The sequence below is a fragment of the Cervus elaphus genome, chromosome 27 (assembly GCF_910594005.1).
Source record: "Cervus elaphus chromosome 27, mCerEla1.1, whole genome shotgun sequence".
Classification (NCBI taxonomy): Eukaryota; Metazoa; Chordata; class Mammalia; order Artiodactyla; family Cervidae; genus Cervus; species Cervus elaphus.
Window position 1 is genome coordinate 12,929,700 of NC_057841.1, and position 25,564 is coordinate 12,955,263.

Genomic DNA, 25,564 nt, shown 5'->3' on the forward strand with positions numbered 1-25,564 from the left:
TTCAAGCTGGTTTTAGAAAAGGCAGAGGAACCAGAAATCAAGTTGCCAACATTCGCTGGATCATCGAAAAAGCAAGAGTTCCAGAAAAACATCTATTTCTGCTTTATTGACTATGCCAAAGCCTTTGACTGTGTGGATCACAGTAAACTGTGGAAAATTCTAAAAGAGATGGGCATACCAGACCACCTGACCTGCCCCTTGAGAAACTATGAAGGTCAGGAAGCAACATTTGGAACTGGACATGGAACAACAGACTGGTTCCAAATATAAAAAGGAGTATGTCAAGGCTGTATATTGTCACCCTGCTTATTTAACTTATATGCAGAGTACATTATGAGAAATGCTGGACTGGATGAAGCACAAGCTGGAATCAAGATTGCCGGGAGAAATATCAATAACCTCAGATATGCAGATGACACCACCCTTGTGGCAGAAAGTGAAGAACTAAAGAGCCTCTTGATGAAAGTGAAAGAGGAGAGTGAAAAAGTTGGCTTAAAGCTCAACATTCAGAAAACTAAGATCATGGCATCTGGTCCCATCACTTCATGGCAAATAGATGGGGAAACAGTGGAAACAGTGACTGACTTTATATTTTTGGGCTCCAAAATCACTGCGGATGGTGATTGCAGCCATGAAATTAAAAGACACTTACTCCTTGGAAGGAAAGTTATGACCAACCTAGATAGCATATTAAAAAGCAGAGACATTACTTTGTCAACAAAGGTCTGTCTAGTCAAGGCTATGGTTTTTCCAGTGGTCATGTATGGATGTGAGAGATGGACTATAAAGAAAGCTGAGTGCCGAAGAATTGATGCTTTTGAACTGTGGTGTTGGAGAAGACTCTTGGGAGTCCCTTGGACTGCAAGGAGATCCAACCAGTCCATCCTAAAGGAGATCAGTCCTGGGTGTTCATTGGAAGGACTGATGCTGAAGCTGAAATTCCAATACTTTGACCACCTGATGCGAAGACCTGACTCATTTGAAAAGACCCTGATTTTGGGAAAGATTGAAGGCAGGAGGAGAAGGGGATGACAGAAGATGAGACGGTTGGATGGCATCACCAACTCAATGGGCATGAGTTTGGGTGGACTCCAGGAGTTGGTGATGGGACAGGGAGGCCTGGCATGCTGCAGTTCATGGGGTTGCAAAGAGGCGGACACGACTGAGTGACTGAACTGAACTGATATTTTTGTGAAGAACAAATAAAAGCGTCTTTTTGTTAAAAAAAATACTGCTATCTCTGTTTACCTTTACCCTTGATATTAACCTTCTTAAACTAAATTATAATAGTTATCTGTATCTCTCAGAGACTGTGAGCTTCTTGTAACTGCTGCATACATATATACTTTCGCTGTCCCCACTTGGGCAGCAGATCCCATCCTCTTTCACCTACTCAAGGGCACACATACTTTCATCAATACAGGGTGCACTCTCATATATTATCCTGTTTTTTCTTTTTGTTTTTTTTCTATTTAGTCATTCTCATCAGGGACTTTGTACTCACTGTTCCTTTTTCCTGGAACCTCCATTCAACAGTTACCTAGATGATTAACTTTCATTAACATCTTCCATGTATTTATTCAAATCTGAGGCCAGACATCATATTTAATATTGCAGCCTGCACCAAAAGCAAGAAAACATATTTTTTTTCCAGGAGTCATATGATTTATATATGAATTGTCTTGGTCTCTCTCCATTTGAATGAAAATTCCTTGTAGAAGGGATATTCATTTTTTTCATGTATAGATTTCAAGTGCTTAGAATAGTGTTTGCGTGTTTAAAAAAAAGAATAAATTGATGCTGCATAGGCGGCTAAAGCAGCAGATGCCCTTCTACTTTTGTTAAATGTCTTTGCCAAGAAAGACCATAATTTGCAAATTCTATAGCCATGGTGTCCTGAAACTTCCATATGACAGATAAATTCAGTTCAATATTTACTGCTGAGTACATAATAACTGCATTGTTCCAATTGCTTCTCTGGTAAGGCCCCAACCAGTCTGGCCAAAATCTGGGTAGATTCCCCAAAATTTACAATTCAAGAAAAATATGCTTAAACCATGTAAAAAAGCTGATCAAAACGGCAATATAATAAGGTCTGGTCATAATCTAAGACTTGGTAATATGGAGACAGTGATTTCAACAAAAAGGACTTGCAATTTATGTAAACTGTTTATCTCCATCATTGAAAAGAGAGGAAAATGAAACAATGACTAGAAAAGGAAAGCCTGTTAGATGCAGCAGACAACAGCTGATAGACCCATTTTTATTTTTACTATAAATCCTTACCTAAATCTAACTGGAAATGAATGATAATCAGTTTTGATTCATCTTTCCATTAGTAATGGAGCAGGAGCCATTCCTGTTACTGAAGTGACATGTTTAGTATTGGGTCTTCTGGCCAGTCAGCTCCAGGGCATCCATGGTGAGATGTCCTCATAAACTCTCAAGTTCAGGATTTGATTAAGGTAATGAAGGATGCCACAAATTCACGTTAAGTGTTGTTGCTGTTCAATAGCTAAGTCATGTCCGACTTTTTGTTGGTGGGACTATAGCCCACCAACCTCCTCTCTCCATGGAGTTTTCCAAGCAAGAACACTGGAGTGGGTTGCCATTTCCTTCTCCAGGGGGCCCTCCTGCACCAGGGACTGAACTTGCGTCTCCAGCAATGGCAAACGGATTCTTTTACCACTGAGCCACCAGGGGGGCCCTCAGGTAAGTGACCTGTTAATAAATTCCCTGAACTCAACTCATGGAGTGAAGAGTCTTTGTAAGGAATAAGTGAGCACAACTTGCTGACTGTAAGTGATTAATACAGACTAATTTTCCAGATATTTTTCATTGGAACTGAAATATTCTAAACCACTTAAGGAATATACCACAATATGCTGTTTACCTAGGGGAAAAAAGATCAAAATCAATAGGAACATTTTATTGAAACTTCTTGGTGATCTCTGATGGAAAGTGGTTGTTGCCTTTTGAGAAGTTTGCTAAGTATATAGCTTATGTTACATAATTCTACATATTTTTCAATATCAGAATTAATTTCAAGTTACAAAATATTGCTACCTATATGAAAATGATGAAATGATTTATTGCCTACTAGATCATTGTTAAATGTTTTAAAAATGTGAAACAAGTAAGCTGTGCATTAATGTAATTGTTGAAATAATTTGTTGAACTTGAGGTCTGTAAACTATAAATTTGGTAATGAGGTAAAGTAACAGTACAATTGCTCTAGGGTTCACAAAACTAGTATATCTCAAGTGAATAACAATTAAACTCTTTAGAGCAAAAGGAATGTTCACTTTTAAGTGACCAGTTCAACTGAGTAATTTGATAAAGTGAAACATGGTTCAGATGTGAGAGATTACCATTTTATGGAAACTATATTTTGGGAAACCTGGAGACAGTTTCTCTAAGTGGATCTTACAGTGAATGAAAGATAAAAATTTTATTCCCAGTAATTTAAATCAGTTGCTTTCCCCAAAGGCTTTATTGTCATCTTAGTGACAAAAGCAAACAGACAAAAAAAAAAATCCAAAAATACCTACCAAGCCAGAATAATTTACCAATTGACTATATTTTCTTCTTTGGGGGAACACGTGTGGATATATCTGTGAAAAACTCAACATTCTTAGCAACAACAGAAGTATAAAAACAGTAATAGAGTTAGACAAGAAGAATAAATGTGGAGAACTGACACTTTCTGAATTCAGTACTTACTAAAACTGTAGTAATCAAGACAATGCAGAAGGATAGACATTTAGGTCAGCGGAATAAAAGTATATCAAGAGTCCAGAAAAAAAGGATTACATTTAGGGTCAACTGGATTTTGACAAGAGTGTCAAGATATTTCAATGGGATAAAGAATTATCTTTTCAACAAATAGTTCCAGGACAACTAGATAGTCACAAGCATAAATTTGAAGTCAAACTCCTATCTCACCTCAGTTAAAAAAATTAACTCAAACAGGCTTCTCTAATGGCTCAGCAGTAAAAGAAGCCACCTACGATTCAGGAGACAAGGGTTTGATCCCTGGGTCAGGAAGATCCCCTGGAGAAGAAAATGGCAACCCACTCTACTATTTTTGCCTGGAAAATCCATGGACAGAGGAGCCCGGTGGGCTACAGTCCATGGGGTTGCAAAAGAGTTGGATATGACTTAATGACTAGTAATAAACAACAACAGGTCTAAATGAGTCATAGACCTAAATATAAAATCTAAAACTGTAAAATGCTAGGAAAACAGGGTAGTACATCTACAGGGCATTGAACTATTCAATCTTCTTTTACACAAAACACCATGAGCACAAGCAACAAGAGGAAAAAATAAACTGGACTTGATTAAATTATTTCTAAAAGTTTCAAATGAAACTATCAAGAAGTTGAAAAGATAATATAAATAACAGAAAATATTTATAAATCATGTATCTGAGAAGGGGCTTACATTTAGAATATACAAACAAAAGTCAATTTTTTTAAAAATGGGCAAAGAACCTGAATATAAATTGTTCCCAAGAAAATCTACAAATAACCAAAAGTCATTAAGGAAATTCAAATCAAAACCACAATAAGATAACACTTCACTTCCATGAGGTTGGCGTAATAAATAAAAGATGAATTCTGATAAGTGGTGGTGAGAATGTAAAGAAATTGGAACCCTCAAACATTGCTTGTGAGAATGTAAAATGGCACAGTGACTTTGGAAAAAAGTTTGGTGGGCCTTAAAAATGTAAACACAGTTACTATATGATACAGCAATTCCAAAGGAAATAAAAATGTACATTTACACCAAAGCTTGTAAATAAATGTTCATAGTAGCATTATTTCATGGTAGCCAAGGGGTACAGCAACCGATATACTTATCATCTGAAAAAGGAAAAGCTGTAGTATAGCCATACAAAAAGGAAGTATTGATCTGTGCTACAATATGGATGAACTTTGAAGACATTAGGCAAAGTGAGAGGAGTCGATTACAAAGGCCATCTATTCTATGACTCTATGGAGTGTCTAAAACTCCACAGAGAGAGAGAGTAGACTAGTGATTGCCAAGGGCTGGGGATAAAGAGAAGATGGGGAATGACTGATAATGGAAAGCTGGATTATAGTAATTGTTAGACAACTCTATGATTTACTAAAAGCCATGAATTGAACACTTCAATGTATAATTTTATGGTATATAAATTAGATCTCAAAAATGTTAAAATAGACAATAAGAGTAAATATGGCATATTCCCATTGCTGTAATATTTATAAAAATTAATTTATAAAATTATATTAATTATGAAATTAATTCTAGGGTAGCTATAATAGAAGCCAATTGAATATATCCAGTAATTCCAGATCTCTTAAGAATGTTATCTTAAATAACTATATCACTTGAATCTAGAATATTTCATTGCTTTACCTCTAAATAATGAACTTTTGAAATATTCAAGAATTGGATGGACTTGATGCCTTAAAAGTCTAATAGTTACTGGCACTGCTTGAAGATGTATTGACCTACATAATCTTATGTGACTATTTATTTATATACAAAGCATTCTATTAAACAGTTGATTTTAGCTCAGTTATTTTTCTTTTCAATAAATTAAAGCCACATGATGGTCAGTGAGAGCTAAGCGTTTGGCATCCTACAAGGCTGATGAGTCTTAATTTATGCCCTGAGGGACTAATTCTGAGAATTTGTTCAGAGTACCATAGCAACTGCAGAATCAAAGCCATGATATTATGTGACAAATTTGTAGTTGAGAGAAAACTACAGGATTCCACTGGATCACCTGGGGCAGAAATATTACAAGTGTTTACCGTGTAGCATCTTGATAAGGGAGACTTAATTGGTGTTAATTTTATCCAAATTACAGACAACTATAGAGCATCTCTTTCCATAGAGTGGAACAGTCTCATCAAAATGTGTGACAAAACACTAAGGGTATTTAATTTGTAAGCAGTATCTCACAAGGGTTTTGATATGGATCTTTATTAAAACTGACTTCAAGTTGCATTAACCTGACCAATATCTAATATGCACAGAGAATAATAATATCTTGTCTAACAACAAAGGAAGACAAAACATTGTCACGTAATATTAATTTTCATGACAACAGTGCTTGTATTGGATCAGCGTCTTGATGTATATATTTCCCACTTTCCTCTTTGAGAATCTCAACAGCTGAAAACATTATAAAAGTACCCAGGGAGCCAACAGTCCTTCCTTCCCTGTTGTAAGTTACTTAATTAACACACAACAGATGTCTACTTTCAGAAGGAAGCTTTTCAAGAGCAGTGGACTATGTGCCTATTTGCCCTTGGGTATTGGAGTGAATTCCAGCATCATGAAACTTAATGAATAAATGAAATTGCCATTTTTATCCCAAGTTTTAATCTCTTATCACAGGTATAGAATCAGCAGGTTTAAATCCCAACTAATATTGAATATGGGTACAAAAATACAATTATTCCTCATTATTTTAACTGAAAGAAAAGGAAATTGCAGAAACATCAGTTATAGAAATGCAAAGATGAAATGTGATTAGAACTGGAGAACTCTTAAAGTAATATAAGCATTAAGAACAAGAGAATTCAGTACAAAACCACTCAATTTTACCTAACATCGTTTGAAACCTCTTTATACTCAAGCAATTTAGCCCACTTGAAACAGTGCCTGCCACCCTATCGGCCACATATACTGCTGACAATATACTAGTAGTCAGAGAAATCTGTTTCTATTAATACAAATGTGTGGTGAGACCTTCATGAAACAAAGGAAATAACAGCCTTATAAAAAAAGCCACATGACTTCTATCCAAAAAACCCCAAATGAAGAAAAACTTAGAAATTAATGGAACATTTAAAAACCAGCAAGTACTCTTGGTTAATTGATTACAACTCAGGTTCAAACTCTTATTAAAAATAATTAGATACCAAAAATTAGAAAGAGAAACAATGCTATTTCAAAATGAAGTTTAAGTAGAAAAGAAAAAGCCTTCAAGAAGATGTTTTATAAAGACTACAAAAATATAGTAAGATTTATAAATTAAGAGGAGAAAACAAGTGATATTTTAATTGCTAAACCGAAAGACTTCATTTTCCACAGAGGATAGGGAGAGTATCATAATCTGATAATCAGTTTTGCTAATTTAGAAGAAAACGTCTAAGTGTCTGAAATGGACCACAAGGACTAGAGAGATAACTATAATGATAAAAGCAAGTAATGTTTTCCTCTATGATACAAACACCTTTCCAGATTACAAGTTTTCCAAAAAGACAAAAATGTATGGAGAGGAAGTTACTTATCCTGAAACTTCCCTAAGAATGAAACCAGTTCACCAATACACACCTAACTATATGGACCATGTTCCTGGCATAGAAAATAAGACCAAACAAATGAAATCCTTCTTTAATAAGATTCAAATAAAAAACTCTATAATTAAAATATATACTCTTCCATTAAGGGAAGATACAAGCTGACTAGGGCATGAACTTCTGCATACATTACCTATAAACATGGTTATTAGCCCCTTCTTATGAAAGTGTCAAAGAACTAGAAGAGATTCCAAAAGTGCAGTGTTTCTAAAAATATTTCTGAAACAGAAATGGACACCTCATTATTTGTTGAATTACATTTAAGTTTCTGAGTTCCAAACTTCTGCAATTGCCTGTATTACAATTTTGGTTTATTTTGTAACTGAACCAACAACCATATCGTTCCAGAAATTGCTTCACCAAGAAACTTTAATTTTGTCTGAATAATTTTGATGACTATTATCTAAAATAATCCACAGTTACAGCAGTAGCTGAACTGTTTAACATAAGAAAAAAGATTAATGGCACATCAGGATAAGTGTTTCAGACATAGGAAAATATTGTATTTTGTGTATTTCCTAGTAAAAAAATAAATTTATGATCAACTTAGCTTCAGAGTGATGGTAGGGAAGTAACTATTTAAATAACAGCAAGGAATAAATACATGGAAATGTAGTCATGATTTACAAAACTTATACAATACTGAAATAAAGACAACATTTCTTCCATTAAATAGTAAGTAGAATGAAGTTAGCAGACTTTGATTGCAATGCATCATTACCACCATGGCCTTAGTAATACTACAAGTCAGTGGGGACTTACTGGTAGTGATGGAATACAGGTGGGGAACCAATATTTAAGGCACGTTTCTTAAAACAATATTCTGATTCTGTACATACGAAAACCAGTGACACAGTAGTAAGCATTCCTTCACTAGAGTAACACTGAGATTCCAGATTTTCAAAAAATTTTTTTCACCTTTCTTTGAATAGAATCACTGCCTACCATCTGAGTCACTAAAACCAACTTTAAACAGTTTTGCTCTCTCAATCACTGCAGATGCTGACTGCAGCATGAAATTAAAAGACGCTTGCTCCTTGGAAGCGTTACGACCAACCTAGACAGCATATTAAAAAGTAGAGACATTACTCTGCCAACAAATCAAAGCTATGGTTTTTCCAGTAGTTATGTATGATGTGAGAGTTGGACCATAAAGAAAGTTGAGCACCAAAGAATTGATGATTTTGAACTGTGGGGTTGGAGAAGACTCTTGAGAGTCCCTTGGACTGTAGGGAGATCCAAGCAGTCCATCCTAAAGGAAGTCAGTCCTGAATATTCATTGGAAGGACTGATGCTGAAGCTGAAACTCCAATACTTTGGCCACCTGATGCAAAGAACTGACTTATTTGAAAAGACCCTGATGCTGGGAAAGATTGAAGGCAGGAGGAGAAGGGGACGACAGAGGATGAGATGGTTGGATGGCATCACCCACTCAATGGACAAGAGTTGAGTAAACTCGGGGAGTTGGTGATGGACAAGGAGGCCTAGCATGCTGCAGCCCATGGGGTCACAGAGTCGGACATGACTGAGACACTGAACTGAACTGAACTCACCATTTATAGTGTGGTGGTGGTGGTGGTTTAGTCGCTACGTCATGTCTGACTCGTGCAACCCCATGGACTGGAGCCTGCTAGGCTCCTCTCAGTACAAAGTCACTTTACAATCCCTAAGATTCTTACATGCTAAAAATCTACAAAGTCTGTAGTCAAATATTTCTAAGTCTTAGGTTAAGACACATGCAGAGCTGAAGACATGAAAACAAGTTTGAGATCAGGAAGCAGAGCAGAAGGTGAAATCCAAGAAACACTGATTTTTCTAGAAGCCCGGAGAGTAAGTTACTTTAAGAATGGGATTGATTGTGTCAAATTACTATGATATTTTGAGAAAGATGGAACCCAAGAATGGAGCTCTGGCTTTAAAAATATGGAGCACATTTGTGACCTTGACAAGTCTGCATTAGTAAAGACGCAGAGATCAAAAGTATCACTGTTATGATTAGAGAGAGAATGAAGGCTCTGGAGATAAGTTAATATCATACATCTCTTTCAAGGATTTGCTGTAAATGGCGGGAGTAAAATTTAATAGTGGCAGCAATGAGGTATGTAAAGGAAATTGGTTTATTTTAAACATTATATACATAAAATATACATACATATGTATATACATGTGAATGTGTGTGTGTGTATATATATGTATATATGTAATCTATTATATATAGGTATATATAAAGTATTTGCTGACCACATATAGAAATTGAGAAATTTCATCCATAGTGCCAGATACACAGGCAGAATATAGGTGTTCCAGTTGATATAAATCAGTTGAGTAGATGTGATGGTGAGTGCATATTTTGTATTCCACATTCCTGTTTGTCTTTTTCCCTCAGTAAATTCAGCAGAAAGATTATCAGCTCAATGTGCAGGAGTGAGGAGGGATTAAAAGAGAGAGAGGAAGTGAAACAGTCATTTAGAAAAGTTAATGCTAGAACACTAAGATGCTACTTGAGGTGAATTTAAACCAAGACCTGTTAGCATAGCGCTCGGTTCTCTAGTGCCACAGCAGCTGCAGACAAAGCAGAGGGCTGCATTCAACCAGAGCGTGAGTTTCACAAGTGACTGTCTGCCAAAGACATGGAGGCAAGGAGATGGAGGTATAACGCAGAGAAAGGACTGTAATGTTGAGACATCACAATTACATGTGAGGATTGAAAAAAAATGGAGGTGGATAAATGACAGTGTAAAGATGGTATCAATAGACTGTATGCTCCAAGGGGTTGAAGTTTTATGCTTGATACTGAAGAAATTAAACTGGAAAGATAAGCTTATGTTTGGAGAGTTTGAGACCCTGAAGAATGTGTAGTAATTGATGAAGGCAATGTCTAAGTGTGACCTTGGGAGTAGGTTGGTAAAGTCGAGTGAAGGACAAGATAATCGGAAAGGAAGAATTTGAGGAACTGAGAGGGCAGAGCGCTAAAAGCTGATGTTTGCGATACTGTGCTCAGTGATAGAGTCAAAAAGAAGAGAGGAGTGACATCACCAAGATGGCGACAGAGGGTGTTTCTGATTTCACACCCCTCACAGGATGAACCACGGGCAACTCTTCATGGACAAGGCACCACCAGAGAAAATCCCAGGACACAGGAATGAGGCATCCCCTGCACCAGAGACCAAGACAGACAATGTTGGAAGGTGAGAGGACCCGCCCCACACTGACCACACTGCCCTGCCCCAGGCTAGGGCAGTGCCAGATTCCTGTCATCTGAGGCCATGATGGAGATTGACCGTCGTCTTCTCCTTCAGGAGAAAAGTGAAAAGTGAAGTCACTCAGTCGTGTCCGACTCTTTGTGACCCCTTGAACTGGAGCCTACCAGGATCCTCCGTCCATGGGATTTTCCAGGCAAGAGTACTGGAGTGGGTTGCCATTTCCTTCTCCAGGGGCTCTTCCCAACCCAGGGATCGAACCTGGGTCTCCTGCATTGTAGGCAGTTACTTTACCATCTGAGCCACCAGGGAAGTGGAGATCTGCCCTAAAAACCCCACCCACATGATTGCAAAAGCATTTTGTGATGGTGATGACTGCACACCAACTCCAAGGACTCCTGGATGCTTTAGAAGCATGCTTAGAACATGCATTTTGGATTTCTCTGGTGTAGACTCTGTACCAAAATGGTCTCAGTCTAGATCTGACATCCTGGTTCTGCCTTCCCCCACCCCAGCCTCCAGAGAAGAGTTCTGGATCTCAACTCTGACTCTGCTCTACCTTCTACTGCTCAGTAGAGTCCTGCCCCATTGTATTCGGAAATATGATGATCACCTCTGAAACATACAATTCAGTCATTTGATGCACCAATTTAACTCCCAAAAGTGATTGCTTTCAATCAAATATACAATTCCCAAGAAGGAACAGAATTATACCTCTTTCTTTCCGAAGCTAATCAGGTACTTGAAGCAAACAAAAACACCAGAACTCTAGTGTGCTTTTTTAAATTTATAACTTTAACCAAAAATAAAATATTTTCTGCAAATTAAGGCAATAAAATATGAAGATACAGTAAGAACATAGATATTATATCTTTAGGGGATGGCTGTATTTATTCATCTTGCATCAAAAAACACACATTTTTCCTCCCATGAAAGGAAAAATAGACCTGTTTGTTGTGCCACTATAAATTTTAGTTTTGCATTTATAGTCATTAAGTTTGAAATGCATCAAATTACACATTTAAATATGCCTAAATTTGTGTGGTTTATAGTTTATCTGCTTTTTGAACTATAGCAGAGCCACAGAAATGAATAGTTATAGATCTGGTTTGTCTATGTTTTTAAGCTTCTCAAGTTGTTAATTTATTATAGCATAATGGAGAAATGACTCATAAGAATTTCATAGCCTTAGAGTTCTGAGTGCTTAAATACAAGTAGTCATTACTTTTTTAATTATTCCAGTTTCAGCAACTCTAAAAAAATAATTTAACTTTTCACATTAGTTAAATAACCAAAATGTCTTATAATAAATGACTTATTAAATGTCTTTTAAATGACAAAACTTCAAAATAAGACAAGAAACATGTATACTTGAAATATAATTCCACTCGACATTTGTTTTTATAAACATAATGTTAATACCCTAAATATATAATTTTTCTCATTATATATTCTATATGAGAAAATTTTAAGGATTTTAATTCTTTTGACACAATAGAATGGCCCTTGTTTTATCTTACCAAAATATTTGGAATGCTTTACTATTAAGCTCAATTATGATATATGCAAGGCAAGAATATTCTGATTATAGCAGGAAGAAAAATTATTCCTGAATGTTCCGTTTAAAGTGGCTTACTAGGAACTTGAAACACTAACCTTTTATCAAAATGCTTTGTAATCCAATATAGAAATCAAGATCCTAAATAAAACTCTCTCTTTAAATGTTCAATTACAGAGAATAATATTGAATGCAGTGTTGCAAAATTACTGTGCAAAGAATACAAAACTGTATAAAACCAGAGGATATATTTTTAATATGTATTTCAGCACCTGAGTTGGTATCTTAACTCTTCCTCTCCATGTGTGACTATAGTGTTGTCATTTACTCACTCAGATTTCTATAATTGCTATAATTAAGGGTATAATTTCAGGACTGTAGTAAGATTTATATGAAATAATAACATATTAATATCTATATTAATGAATGAGTATAATTTATGTTTAGAAGTTTATAATTAAGATTAAATATTATAAGATATTATGTTAAATACTGGAACATTCAATTAAGCACTGTTATATACTATAAGATTACACCCTGAATATTTGATCTGAGACATAGATTAATTATGCATAATTTTTCACATTTTAGGAGATGGTGTTTTACTTTCCCCAAAGGTTTCATTAAGCCAACTACCCCCATGTCAGTGGTAGAATTTATGTAATTCCACACATTATTCTTCACAGACAAGGAAAGGGTATCCATCCCAGAGAGGCTAAGTGATTAGCTTGAGATCACACCACTTGTAAATGCACGTGTCAGTTTATTTCCAGATCTGAATCCAATCCCACTCTACCATACGTGGTATCAAATACTCAGAAACTAGATATGAGTAGTGTTAAGAAAGACAGGTGAAAAGGATATACTCAGTCATGGATCAGAAAGATATTACCTTTTATAAAATCATCTGCATCTCTTTTCACTACACACGACTTAAGATCCCTGGGCCTTATGGCGGGTGTGTGGCATCCGCTCTAGAGCAGAGTACCCCCTGGTGCCCATCACAGATGTGATGTGTCCACTCGCCCTGTGACCAGAGGCCCAGATGCTCCTCTTCTCAGCCCCCCGGAACACCCTGTACCGATCCCCTCTTAGATCTGTGTGAGGCTCTCCCTGGGGTATGGGCCACACACCGAGTTAACACAAGTTAAAACACATACACATGACACAAAGAACATAATATACAAAAAACATGTTTAAACAAAAGTATTCGCAAAATCTCATTAAGTGGCTGCACCTGGAGAGAAGGGGATGGGAGCAGGATGTCAGTATAAAAGGAAATATGTAAATAGAAAAGATAGATTTGCATGAAGAATGAATGGTGCTGAGAAGTGAGACTAACTCAACCAAAGAGAAAGAAAAAAAGTGATTATTCTTTGCTGTGTTGTCTATTGGTATTTTTTTCCTAATGAGGTTTATACCACTTCCATTTTTCAGAACGTAAATGAGTGGGAACAATAGAACTGGATGAAAAATGCTAATAAATCAGACATTGTTCAAAAGAATAAAAATATATTATTGTTGTTGTTCAGTTACTAAGTCGTGTCTGATTGTCACCCCATGGACTGCGGCACGCCAGGCCGCCCTGCCCTTCACTATCTCCCTGAGTTTGCTTTAACTCATGTCCATTGAATAGGTGGTCTAAAAGTGTTGCCTAGAGTTAAGAAGAGAGGGAAACACTAACGAATGATCATGCTCTAAAGTCTTCCATGGAACCTGTCCTTAAAACATGCTGATTTTACTGAGTTTTTATCTCACACTACATTTTCTACACACAAGTCAAAAAAGTTTCAGCTTAGAATACAGCACACATGATGCATTTGGTTTGTTATTAGGTTCTGAAGGGGATCTGACTTTCCCTTTTTTTTCCCTCCTAGTTTTTTGATTGGCAAGTAAAATAATATAAGGTATTTAACATGAGAAAATACAATTTATAATATGCACAGCACGAATGGACGTAAGTATAAAGAATTCCAGAGCAAGGCAAAGTGAAAGTCACTCAGTCATGTCTGACTCTTTGTGACCCCATGGACTGTAGCCTTCTAGGCTCCTCTGTCCATGGGATTCTCGAGGCCAGAATATTGGAGAGGGTAGCCATACCCTTCTCCCCGGGAGCTTCCTGACCAGGGATCTAAGCTGGGTCTTCTGCATTGCAGGGAGATTCTTTGCCACTAGTGCCACCTGGGAAGCTCCAAAGCAAAGCAGAGAGAGAGGTATATATTATTCTGGATTAAGAGATGGAGGATTACCAAAGTAATGCTCAAAATTCTCCAAGTTAGGCTTCAACAGTACGTGAATCAAGAACTTCCAGATGTTCAAGCTGGATTTAGAAAACACAGAGGAACCAGAGACTAAATTGCCAACATCTGTTGGATCATCAAAAAAGGAAGAGAGTTCCAGAAAAACATTTACCTCTGCTTTATTGACTATGCCAAAGCCTTTGACTGTGTGGATCAAAACAAGCTGTGGAAATTCTTCAAGAGATGTGAATACCAGACCACCTGACCTGCCCCCTGAGAAAACTTTTTGCAGGTCAAGAAGCAACTGTTAGAACTGGACATGGAAAAATGGACTGGTTCCAAATTGTGGAAGGAGTACATCAAGGCTGTATATTGTCACCCTGCTAATTTAACTTATATGCAGAGTACATCAGGCAAAATTCTGGGATGGATAAAGCACAAGCTGGAATCAGGATTGCTGGGGTAAATATCAATAACCTCAGATACGCAGATGACACCACCCTTATGGCAGAAAACAAAGAGAACTAAGGAGCCTCTTGATGAAAGTGAAAGAGAATGAAAAAGCTGGCCTAAAACTCAACATTCAGAAAACTAAGATCATGACATTTGGGTCCATCACTTCATGGCAAATAGATGGGGAAACAGTGGAAGCAGTGACAGACTTTATTTTCTTGGGCTCCAAAATCACTGCAGATGATTTCATCACTGCAGCCATGAAATTAAAAGACACTTGCTTCTTGGAAGAAAAGCTATGACATACCTAGACAGTGTATTAAAAAGCAGAGACATTACTTTGCTGACAATGGTCTGTGTAGTCAAAGCTATGGTTTTTCCAGTAGTCATGTATGGATTGGAGAGTTGGACTATAAAGAAAGCTGAGCACCAAAGAATTGATGCTTTTGAACTGTGGTGTTGGAGAAGACTCTTGAGAGTCCCTTGGACTGCAGGGAAATCAAGCCAGTCAATCCTAAACAATCCTAAAGGAAATCAGGATTTCCTGATTATTCATTGGAATCTGAATATTCATTGGAAGGACTGATGCTGAAGCTGAAGCTCCAAGACTGACCACCAGATACGAAGAACTAACTCATTGGAAAAGACCCTGATGCTGGGAAAGATTGAAGGCAGGAGGAGAAGGGGATGACAGAGGATGAGATGGTTGGATAGTTTAAGCCTTCTCAAACTCAATGGACATGAGTTTGAGCAGACTCCAGGAGTTGGTGATGGACAGGGAAGCCTGGTGTGCTGTAGACCATGGGGTCACAAAGAGTCGGACATGACTGAGCCACAGAACTGACTGAAGGAGATGGAGGTAGGGGCTCTAAGACTTCAGGGGAAAGTAAAGCCCAGGAAGAAGCTATGTTGTATTCTTTTAGATCGTTAGAGCGGCAGTTGAAAAGTTCCGAGTCTTTGGGCTTGTTTTCAGTTCTAAATAATACACATGCCAGAGTGGCACAGCTTGGGATGGTTTGCCCTAAACCCCATCAAGGACAATCTAGGTGGTTGGTAGGGTAGAGAAAGAGTAAGATCATGATAAATGATTGCAGGAAGTTGTACCCTTCAAACTATCCACAGAAAGAGGGTTTATTAGGATTGAGATTAGCTGTGTCCAGTGATGAGAATGCAAGACTTCTCATGTTATAGTGCCACAATGTCTTTATTTTAGGGGCACTTGAGACAGTTTTGGGCTTCGCTGGTGATTCGATGGTAAAGAATCTGCCTGCAATGCAGGAGACCTGGGTTCAATTCCTGGGTCAGGAAGATCCCCTGGAGAAGGGAATGGACAGTTTTACTGAAAGCTGGCCCAGTTAGGGGCGCAAACTGTACTGGTCTTTGCCCATATATTCCAGTTGAGATGACAGATGATAAATAATTAAAACAAACACAGAAACAGCCCTTAGGCACTGAAAGGAAAAGAAATATGGCCAATTCTTTCTTCCATCCTATAAATACCATCATCTTGACACTGATTTGGCACATTTAACATCAGACATTTATGTTGGGCTATCACTAGCCACATTATAAACCTCTTCTGGGGAAGAACTCAAGTGTATTCTAACATCTAACAGAGAAATTCAATTCAGTCATTCAGTTGTGTCTGACTGTTTGAGACCCAATGGACTGCAGCATTCCAGGCTTCCCTGTCCATCACCAACTCCTGGAGCTTGCTCAAACTCATGTTCATCGAGTTAGTGATGCCATCCAACCATCTCATCCAGGAAGTAATAAATGGACTGGGCTGGTTTTTGCAGTTCAGTTCAGATCCTGAGTCAGTGGTCACTGCTTCTGTCCCCACATGAACCTGAAACTGGCCTCTTTATTATTTATTTTTAACCTTAACCTGAAACACTTACCACATCTTTTTCATAGATAAATGCAAATTTCAGTCTATCACCATTCTCACAGTCTTAAAATTAGCAGAGTGTAAGTTAATGAGATTTCACCAAAATTTAGGGCTAGGAAAGAAGGTCTGTGTCCTTCCAAATAAAGGCTTATTTAAAAATCAGCTGTTAATTTAGATAATTAATGTTCTGTAGGTTTAAACAAAGTGTCTGTCACATTCATCATTGCTGATGATATCAGACTTTTGAAAAGATACACCTTTTTGACACCAAGAGCATTAAAATGCAAAGCCAGAATTAGCTAAACTGTAATAAGGTGATAATTACTAAGTGTAAAGCTACACCAACAAATGCATTTAGCAAAACACTAGCATTTTGAGTGTGAACTTACATTGTTCATAGTATCTTATTCATTCCATCTGTTTAAGTGATTTTCCATTTTTGAACTTCTCTCAAAACTAGAAGATCATATCAATCAGTTTTGCAAATTACTATGATACAGGTACAAACTACAATGGACTAAGAGCCTGGTTTCTGTAGCAAGCCATTTCATTTATACTCTGCTGGTAAAATCTGTTACCATAAATGTGTGTATTCGGTGGGGACCAAAGTTATGAATTTGAGTTTCAATGATGGCAGTCTTTTCTCCTGAGACCAGTGGTTCTGATAAATCACTAGAAAACAGAATCATTTAAGAAGTTTTTTAAAAATACTCATGCACAGGCCCCACCCATAAAAATTGACTTGGCTACTAGAGATAAGTCTTGAGTATTAATATTTTTGCAACCCAATCAGAAAATGAGCAGAAGACCTAAATAGAGACTTCTCCAAAGAAGATGTACAGATGGTCAGCAGGCGCATGAAAAGATGCTCAACATCACTAATTATAAGAGAAATGACAGTAAAAATTACAATGAGATATCACCTCACACCAGTCAGAATGGCCATCATCAACGTCTACAGACAATAGATGCTGGAGAGGGTTTGAAAAATGGGAACCCTCTTGCTCTGTTGGTGGGAATGTAAATTGGTGCAGCTGCTCTCAGCAGCAGTACAAAGGTTCTTTAAGAAACTAAGAATAGTTACCATATGATCCAGCAATCCCACTCCTGGACATATATCTGGAGAAAATCATGGTTTGAAAGAATACATGTACCCCAGTGTTCACTGTTGTGCTGTATACAATAGCCAAGACACGGGAGCAACCCAAATGTCCACTGACAGATGAACAGATAAAGAAGATGTGGTGTATTTATACAATGGATGTTATTCAGCCATTAAAAAGAATGGAATAATACCATTTGCAGCAATATAGATGGACCTAAAGCTTATCATACTAAGTGAAGTAGGTCAAATATTATATGACATCATCTCTATGTGGAATCTTAAAAAAAAAAGAAGTTATTTACAAAACAGAAACCAATTTACAACCTCAGAAAACAAAATGATTACCAAAAGGAAAGGTTGGAAATTTGACCTTGACATAAACACACTATTATATTTAAAATAGATAAGCAGCAAGGACCCACTGTTGGCACAGGAAACTGTATTCAAAATTCTATAATAAACTAAATGGGAAAAAATTTGAAAAAGAGCAGATACATGTATATGTGTAACTGAATCATTTTGTTGTACACCTGAAACACACCATTGTTATTCAACTGTACTCCAATATAATTTTTTTAAAAAAGATCTAAAGTTGAAAAAAGTAAAATATTTCAAAGGGTATTTATTGTGCAGACAGGTTATACAATCTATATTAGACTGTGACCTTTACACTGGGAATATATTTGATTTATAGCTGAGTACTTACACCAAATCTTAGTTCAGTGAAGAACTCCATGAACTCCTGGAAGTATGAAAGTCATCTCGAAGTTAACCAATTCTTCTTTCCCTCACCAAAGAGCTTTTATTTGTCAGTTACCATAGGCTCCTTCTCACCTGCTTCGTTTGTGAATTGTAGGTATCTAGGACTTCTCTGGTGGCTCAGACAGTAAGGAATCTGCTGGCAATGCGAAAGAACTAGATTTGATCCCTGTGTTGGGAAGATCCCCTGAAGAAGGGAATGGCTACCCAATCCAGTATTTCTGCTGGAGAATTCCATGGAGAGAAGAACCTGGCAGCTACAGTCCATGGGGTCACAAAAAGTCAGACATGACTGAGTAACTAACACACAGGGACTAAGAACTACTTGATCCCTGATTTACATTTCTTTTAACACAGAAGAGTCACTGAATATTTTCAAAGTCCTCTTATTAGTAGAATCTATCATTAAAAATATATATATATAAATCAAGAGTAGGTATTAAGCTACAATAAGGGAATAATCACAGCAGATGGGACTGCAGACATGAAGTTAAAAGACGCTTGCTCCTTGGATAAAAGGTATGACCAACCTGCTGCTGCTGCTAAGTCGCTTCAGTCGTGTCCGACTCTGTGTGACCCCATAGATGGCAGCCCACCAGGCTCCCCTGTCCCTGAGATTCTCCAGGCAAGAACACTGGAGTGGGTTGCCATTTCCTTCTGCAATGCATGAAAGTGAAAAGTGAAAGTGAAGTTGCTCAGTCGTGTCTGACTCTTAGTGACCCCATGGACTGCAGCCTACCAGGCTCCTCTGTCCATGGGATTTTCCAGGCAAGAGTCCTAGAGTGGGTTGCCACTGCCTTCTCCTTTGACCAACCTAGACAGCATATTAAAAAGCAGAGACATTACTTTGCCAACAAAGGCCCATCTAGTCAAAGCTATGGTTTTTCCAGTAGTCATGTATGGATGTGAGAGTTGGACTTATAAAGAAAGCTGAGTGCTGAAGAATTGATGCTTTTGAACTGTGGTGTTGGAGAAGACTCTTGAGAGTCCCTTGGACTGCAAGGAGATCCAATCAGTCCTTCCTAAAGGAAATCAGTCCTGAATATTCATTGGAAGGACTGATGCTGAAGCTGAAACTTCAATACTTTGGCCACCTGATGTGAAGAACTTATTGGAAAAGACCCTGATGCTGGGAAAGATTGAGGGTGGGAGGAGAAGGGGATGACAGAAGATGAGATGGTTGGATGGCATCACCGACTCGATGGACATGAGTAGAGTAAGCTCCAGGAGCTGGTGATGAACAGGGAGGCCTGGCGTGCTGCAGTCCATGGGGTTGCAAAGAGTTGGTCACGACTGAGCAACTGAACTGAACAAAATAATATAATAATAATATATACAATATATAATATATATAATAATAATGGCCACACTAAGGAAAGAGTTTAACAAAAAGAAGAAGCTTGAGAGTAAATCCAAATAACAAGTTGGCAAACTGAACAGTTAAATTCTTAGCTTTATAAATATATCATTTGAGATTTGAACTTACTTTCCCAACAGTTAAGATGCAGTTAAGATTTTACATAACAGCCAATATTTCCACAGTTTGACCTGTCATTTAGAAGCAAAGAAAATTAGTAATTCTGAATGTATCAACAGCCATATTATATTCATATCCTTTAACTCAATAATCCCACTTCTGTTCATCCAGTTCAGTCTCTCAGTCATGTCTGACTCTTTGTAATCCTGTGGACTGCAGCACACCAGGCTTCCCTGTCCATCAACAACTCCCAGAGCTCGCTCAAACTTATGTCCAATGAGTCGGTGATGCTATTCAATCATCTCATCCTCTGTCGTCCCCCTCTCCTCCTGTCTTCAATCTTTCCCACCATCGGGTCTTTTCCAATGAGTCAACTCTTCCCATCAGGTGGCCACAGTACTGGAGTTTCAGCTTTAGCATCAGGCCTTCCAATGAATATTCAGGACTTATTTCTTTAGGATGAACTGGTTGGATCTTCTTGCAGTCCAAGGGACTCACAAGAGTCTTCTCCAATGCCACAGTTCAAAAGCATCAACTCTTCAGGACTCCGCTTTCTTTATAGTCCAACTCTCACATCCATACATGACCACTGGAAAAACTATAGCCTTGACTAGATGGGCCTTTGTTGGCAAAGTAATGTCTCTGCTTTTTAATATGCTGTCTAGTTTGGTCATAGCTTTTCTTGCAAGGAGTAAGCGTCTTTTAACTTCATGGCTGCAGTCACCATCTCTCACTGTTTCCATTGTTTCCTTGTCTATTTGCCATGAAGTGATGGGACCGGATGCCATGATCTTAGTTTTTTGAATGTTGAGCTTTAAGCCAACTTTTTCATTTTCCTCTTTCACTTTTATTGAGGCTCTTTAGTTCTTTGCTTCTGCCATAAGGGTGGTGTCATCTACATATCTGAGGTTATTGATGTTCTCCCGGCAAACTTGATTCCAGCATGTGCTTCATCCAGCCTGGCATTTTGCATGAATATTCTGCATAGAAGTTAAATAAGCAGAGTGACAATATACAGCCCTGATGTACTCCTTTCCCAATTTGGAACCAGTCTGGTGTTCCATGTCCAGTTCTAACTGTTGCTTCTTGACCTGCATACAATTTCTCAGGAGGCAGATAAAGGTGATCTGGTATTCTCATCTCTTTAAGAGTTTTCCACATTTTGTTGTGATCCACACAGTCAAAGGCTTTGGCATAGTCAATAAAGCAGAGGTAGATGTTTTTCTGGAACTCTCTTGCTTTTTCGATGGTCCAACGGATGTTGGCAATTTGATCTTTCGTTTCTCTGCCTTTTGTAAATCCAGCTTGAACATCTGGAAGGTCACGGTTCATGTACTGTTGAAGCCTAGCTTGGAGAACTTTTAAGCATTCCTTTCCTAGCATGTGAGATAAGTACAGTTGTGTGGTGGTGTGAACATTCTTTGGCATTGCCTTTCTTTGGGATTGGAATGAACTGACCTTTTCCAGTTCTGTGGCCACTACTGAGTTTTCCAAATTTGCTGGCATACAGAGTGCAGCACTTCCACAGCATCATCTTTCAGGATTTGAAATAGCTCAATTGGAATTTCATCACCTCCACTAGCTTTGTTTGTGTTGATGCTTTGTAAGGCCCACTTGACTTTGCATTCCAGGTTGTCTGGCTGTAGGTGAGTGATCACACCATTGCAGTTATCTGGGTCATGTAATCCCACTTAGAAAACTTTTTTTTTTTTCCCTCAGTGGGGGATAAAAGGTCTGTACCTTTGAATCTTGAAAAACGTGGAAGTTAATCATCTTATAACTTAGAGTTGGCCATATATGTCTGCACTTTCAACCAACCATGGACTGGGTTGTACTGTAGTATTTTCTTTGAAAAATATCTTCATATTAAGTAGACCCACACAGTTCAAACCCATGTTGTTCAAGGGTCAACTGTACATGAAAATAGTCATGGTAAAGTTACGTTGAGAAAAAAAAGTCCAAATGACATTCAGTAAAGAAGTGTTGGTTTATTAAATAATTTATATCCAAGGAGATAAATATTACACGCTCCCTCCTTGAAATACCAAAAATGAAAAGTACACAGCACCAAGAAAGCTATGGTAACTGACTGAGTATATTACTTGCAAATGATGACTGCAATTCTGCATAAAATTGCCTGGGCATTTGAAGTTAATATACACTGAAGTAATAGGAAATACCATCTTATGATGGTAAGATGATAGTTGATTTTTTTTCCTTTTATTTTCCCTACTTTACATGATATGGTATTGCTTTGAAAAACTTAAAATAGTCCTTGGCAAGCCTTATCTCATTCAGCCCTTCAGTCTTCTTGATTCTAGTCATACAGTGTAGAGTACCCATGTGTCTTAGTAACTGTTTATATTATACTCCTTGCTTCTTAGGTACTGCCTTTTTTGTCTCTATTAACTTTGATTATTGCATCATTATATTATTCATTAGGCTGCTTTTCACATCATATTTATTACAGTGGTCAGTTATTTTGGTACTTTAATGTGGATATATATGTAATTATTTCTGCCTTACAGTAGTAAAGTCTCAATTAAATTTTACCATCATATAATGTAATATATATATTCACAGAAAGATTTCAATGAAATGATAAGAAAAGAATGTTTAACTTCTAACAAACACATGTCAAATTAGATTTGGGGGTAAATTTGCTTAAAGAAAACCAACTTGTTCAAGAAAAGAATTTTTAAATTTGCTCCTTCCTTTAATCAGACCCTGGGTTTTCTCTCATGGGCCTCCAAATATCTATTTCTCTCTATTGTATAGAGGATTAATATCTCATTTTCATTTATTTAAAATTTGTTGACTTGTGGGAGTCAGGAACTTTGTATTTGACAGTTCCAATTAAACATTAATCTCAACTAATTGCAATTTGAAGAATTTGCTACTGTGAAATTAAAAAGCTCAGCAGTGAAACTGAAAGAATTTTCTTTGCTTCTCAGTGATAAGTCAAATTATAGAAATGTTGACTGCTATCTAATGCGAAATCTTATTTCCACAAGGAATATTTTCATGCCCAGCCATCAGAAAGAGGGATGACCTTTAATCAGAGAAAAACTGAAGACTGACAACTGCAATTAAATAATCCAGATGACAAAACCCATATGAGTTGATCCTGCTTTGGATCAATCACCTCCAGTGATCAACTGGATCACCTCCAGTTGGCTGGATGTAGAGGTGCAGAACACTGAACTATTTTATGTTTTGAACATGTATTTTTAATTTTCAAACATGAAGAATATCCAAATACTTATCCACATGGAATTATAGTTCCAAAAGATTCTATTTCAAAGCCCCACAAATTCCATTTGCCAAGCAAGTCACAGGACTATGCCCACCATTTATGCTTAGAAACTGTATTCCTTGCACAGATGGGGCAACAAATAGTAAAATACACACACATACCCTTTCACTCCTTCCCCAAGAGAAATTACCCAAGCAACCTTCCAACCACAGCCTAGGCCTCGAAGATCTCCTATCTATATCACATCTCAATATGCCTTCTCTTGTTCCAGAAATGTCTGTGCTCAAAAGGCAAGTAATTCATATACTCAACATACTACAGTGCAACTAAGGCAAGAAAATTGCAATAAAAACTTTCATACTGATAAGAGAAATAGAAACTATTTATAAAATCTAACTTGGCAGATATTTCAAGAAGCTCATATCCTATTCATGGGGAAAGCTGTTGTGTTTTGCCTGGGCCTTCCCAGGTGGCTCAGTGGTACAGAATCTGCCTGCCAATGCAGGAGACCCAGGAAACACAGGTTCGATCCCTGGGGCGGGAAGATCCCCTGGAGGAGGAAATGGCAGCCCACTCCAGTATTCATGCCTGGAGAATCCTGTGGACAGAGCAGCCTGTCAGCCTACAGGCCATGGGTCACAAAGACTCGGACACAACTGAGCAACTAAGCCTAATGCATGCTGAGCAAGCCTCCTGATGATAGCTGCCATCACTGGTTTTCTGATGTCCTTGGCTTTGCTCTGAGGTTGGTCCTTCCTCACTACACACTGTGTCCGTATTTGAATACAGCTCTGGACATTACTTCCTGTGTTCTGGTGTTGACAGCATTGCTCAGCCCACAGGCTTTGAAGAAATTGAAGGTTCTTTTAAATCTTGAGAAATCAGTCTCTTTTATACCAGGCTGGAAACTCATTTGTCAGCGTAATTTCACAAAACCTTAAAGCCTTTTTGTTTTTCTTTTGATTTCAGTAAATTCCACAGGTCAGCTGTCCCATGTATAATTCTTTGGGAAACGTTGATTGTTTCTGAGCTACCTGTAGTTGCCTTGATCTGTGGGATATTCTGGGAGAGGCACAATCTGTCTTCTCCCTGTGCCATTTTATTCAACTTCAAGGATTTACAGAAAATGACCTTAATGAAGAGCTTTTAACAACAGGCTTGAAAGCCACACCACTGGACTGGCCCTTGCCTAAAAGCTCAACCTTAAATAATGTTCATTGCTCAAAGCCACGCTCAGTCTTCTGTCTGAGCACTTGCAAATGAAAATCAGACCCTGGCAGTCACAGAAGTACTTAAATTTCTGTATTACCTTACACAGCTCTTTGAAAATTCAACCAGTCTTTTCTGAACTCATCTTTCCTTTGGGCACTTGTCAAATGCAATAGTAGCAAACAAACAAACAAAAATATTAGCCACATACCTATTCATCTAAAAACCACAAGCTCATTCTGTCCATCATCTGCTTTCCCAGGCATTACAGGAAATAATGTACCAAAGCTTTTGAGACTCCACAAAATGGGCTGTCTTCATTCTCACCTGCAATAAGATTTCTTACCACTTGCATATAAGCACTGGAGCCAATGTCATGTAATTTTAACAGGCTATTTTTGTTTGAAGGACTATACCAGTCAGCCTTAGCTAAGTTTTCCTATGGTAACAAACAAATCCAAAATGTCAGTGGCTTACCACAATAAATATTGATTGTTATTCTACCCATGTGGATCCATCTGGGTCCATAAGGGCTCTGCTCCATAGCCTTCTGATTTCAGAATTCGTGCTGAGAGAATGATGTCAATTTTGGACCTGCTGGCCCCATGACATGAGACACGGCAGGAAAAGACACATGGGAGAAGAGGCATGTTGGGTTCACAAAGCTCTGGATGGTGAGTGGTACATGGAGCTTCTGCTTCTTGGGCAAAGCAAACACCACACATGCCAAGACTGACATTGATGATGTGGGAAGACTGATTCTCTTACAGGGAGGGGCAACTAATATAATTCTTCTGAAGACCACAGCTGTTTTTAACATTCCACAATTAGACGGCTGAAGAGGATCTCTGGGAACTAGTACTTCATTAGCCCTGGAACACTGTGTATTATCACAGTTTCTTTCCTGATGATTCAGTCCCAAGCAATTTCTTAAAGCCGATACTGGCAAACACAAAGGTTTATTTACCACCTCCTGCAACAAATGCATGTATATCAAAACTATTCCCAGGAATAAAGGCTACAATCAAATAAAAGCCCCAAACCACTCTCTT

General features: G+C 37.8%; 1 protein-coding gene and 1 non-coding gene across 4 annotated transcripts in view; both read right to left on the reverse strand.

Moving 5' to 3' along the window:
- The window catches only part of CCDC102B (coiled-coil domain containing 102B), a 266,641-nt gene that overhangs the window by 38,607 nt on the left and 202,470 nt on the right, over positions 1-25,564 (reverse strand). Inside the window, exon 8 of one of the 3 annotated variants that reach the window (XM_043889288.1) lies at positions 24,779-25,485. The exons of the other annotated variants lie outside the window; for them this stretch is intronic. Coding sequence (XP_043745223.1) covers positions 25,069-25,485 — 417 coding nt within the window. The 3' untranslated portion in view covers positions 24,779-25,068. Of the gene's footprint in view, positions 1-24,778; positions 25,486-25,564 lie in introns of those variants that run through there. 3 annotated transcript variants of the gene reach the window in all.
- On the reverse strand, positions 10,805-10,876 carry TRNAC-ACA. Its single transcript has one exon. It is a non-coding gene; the product is annotated as a tRNA-Cys (tRNA).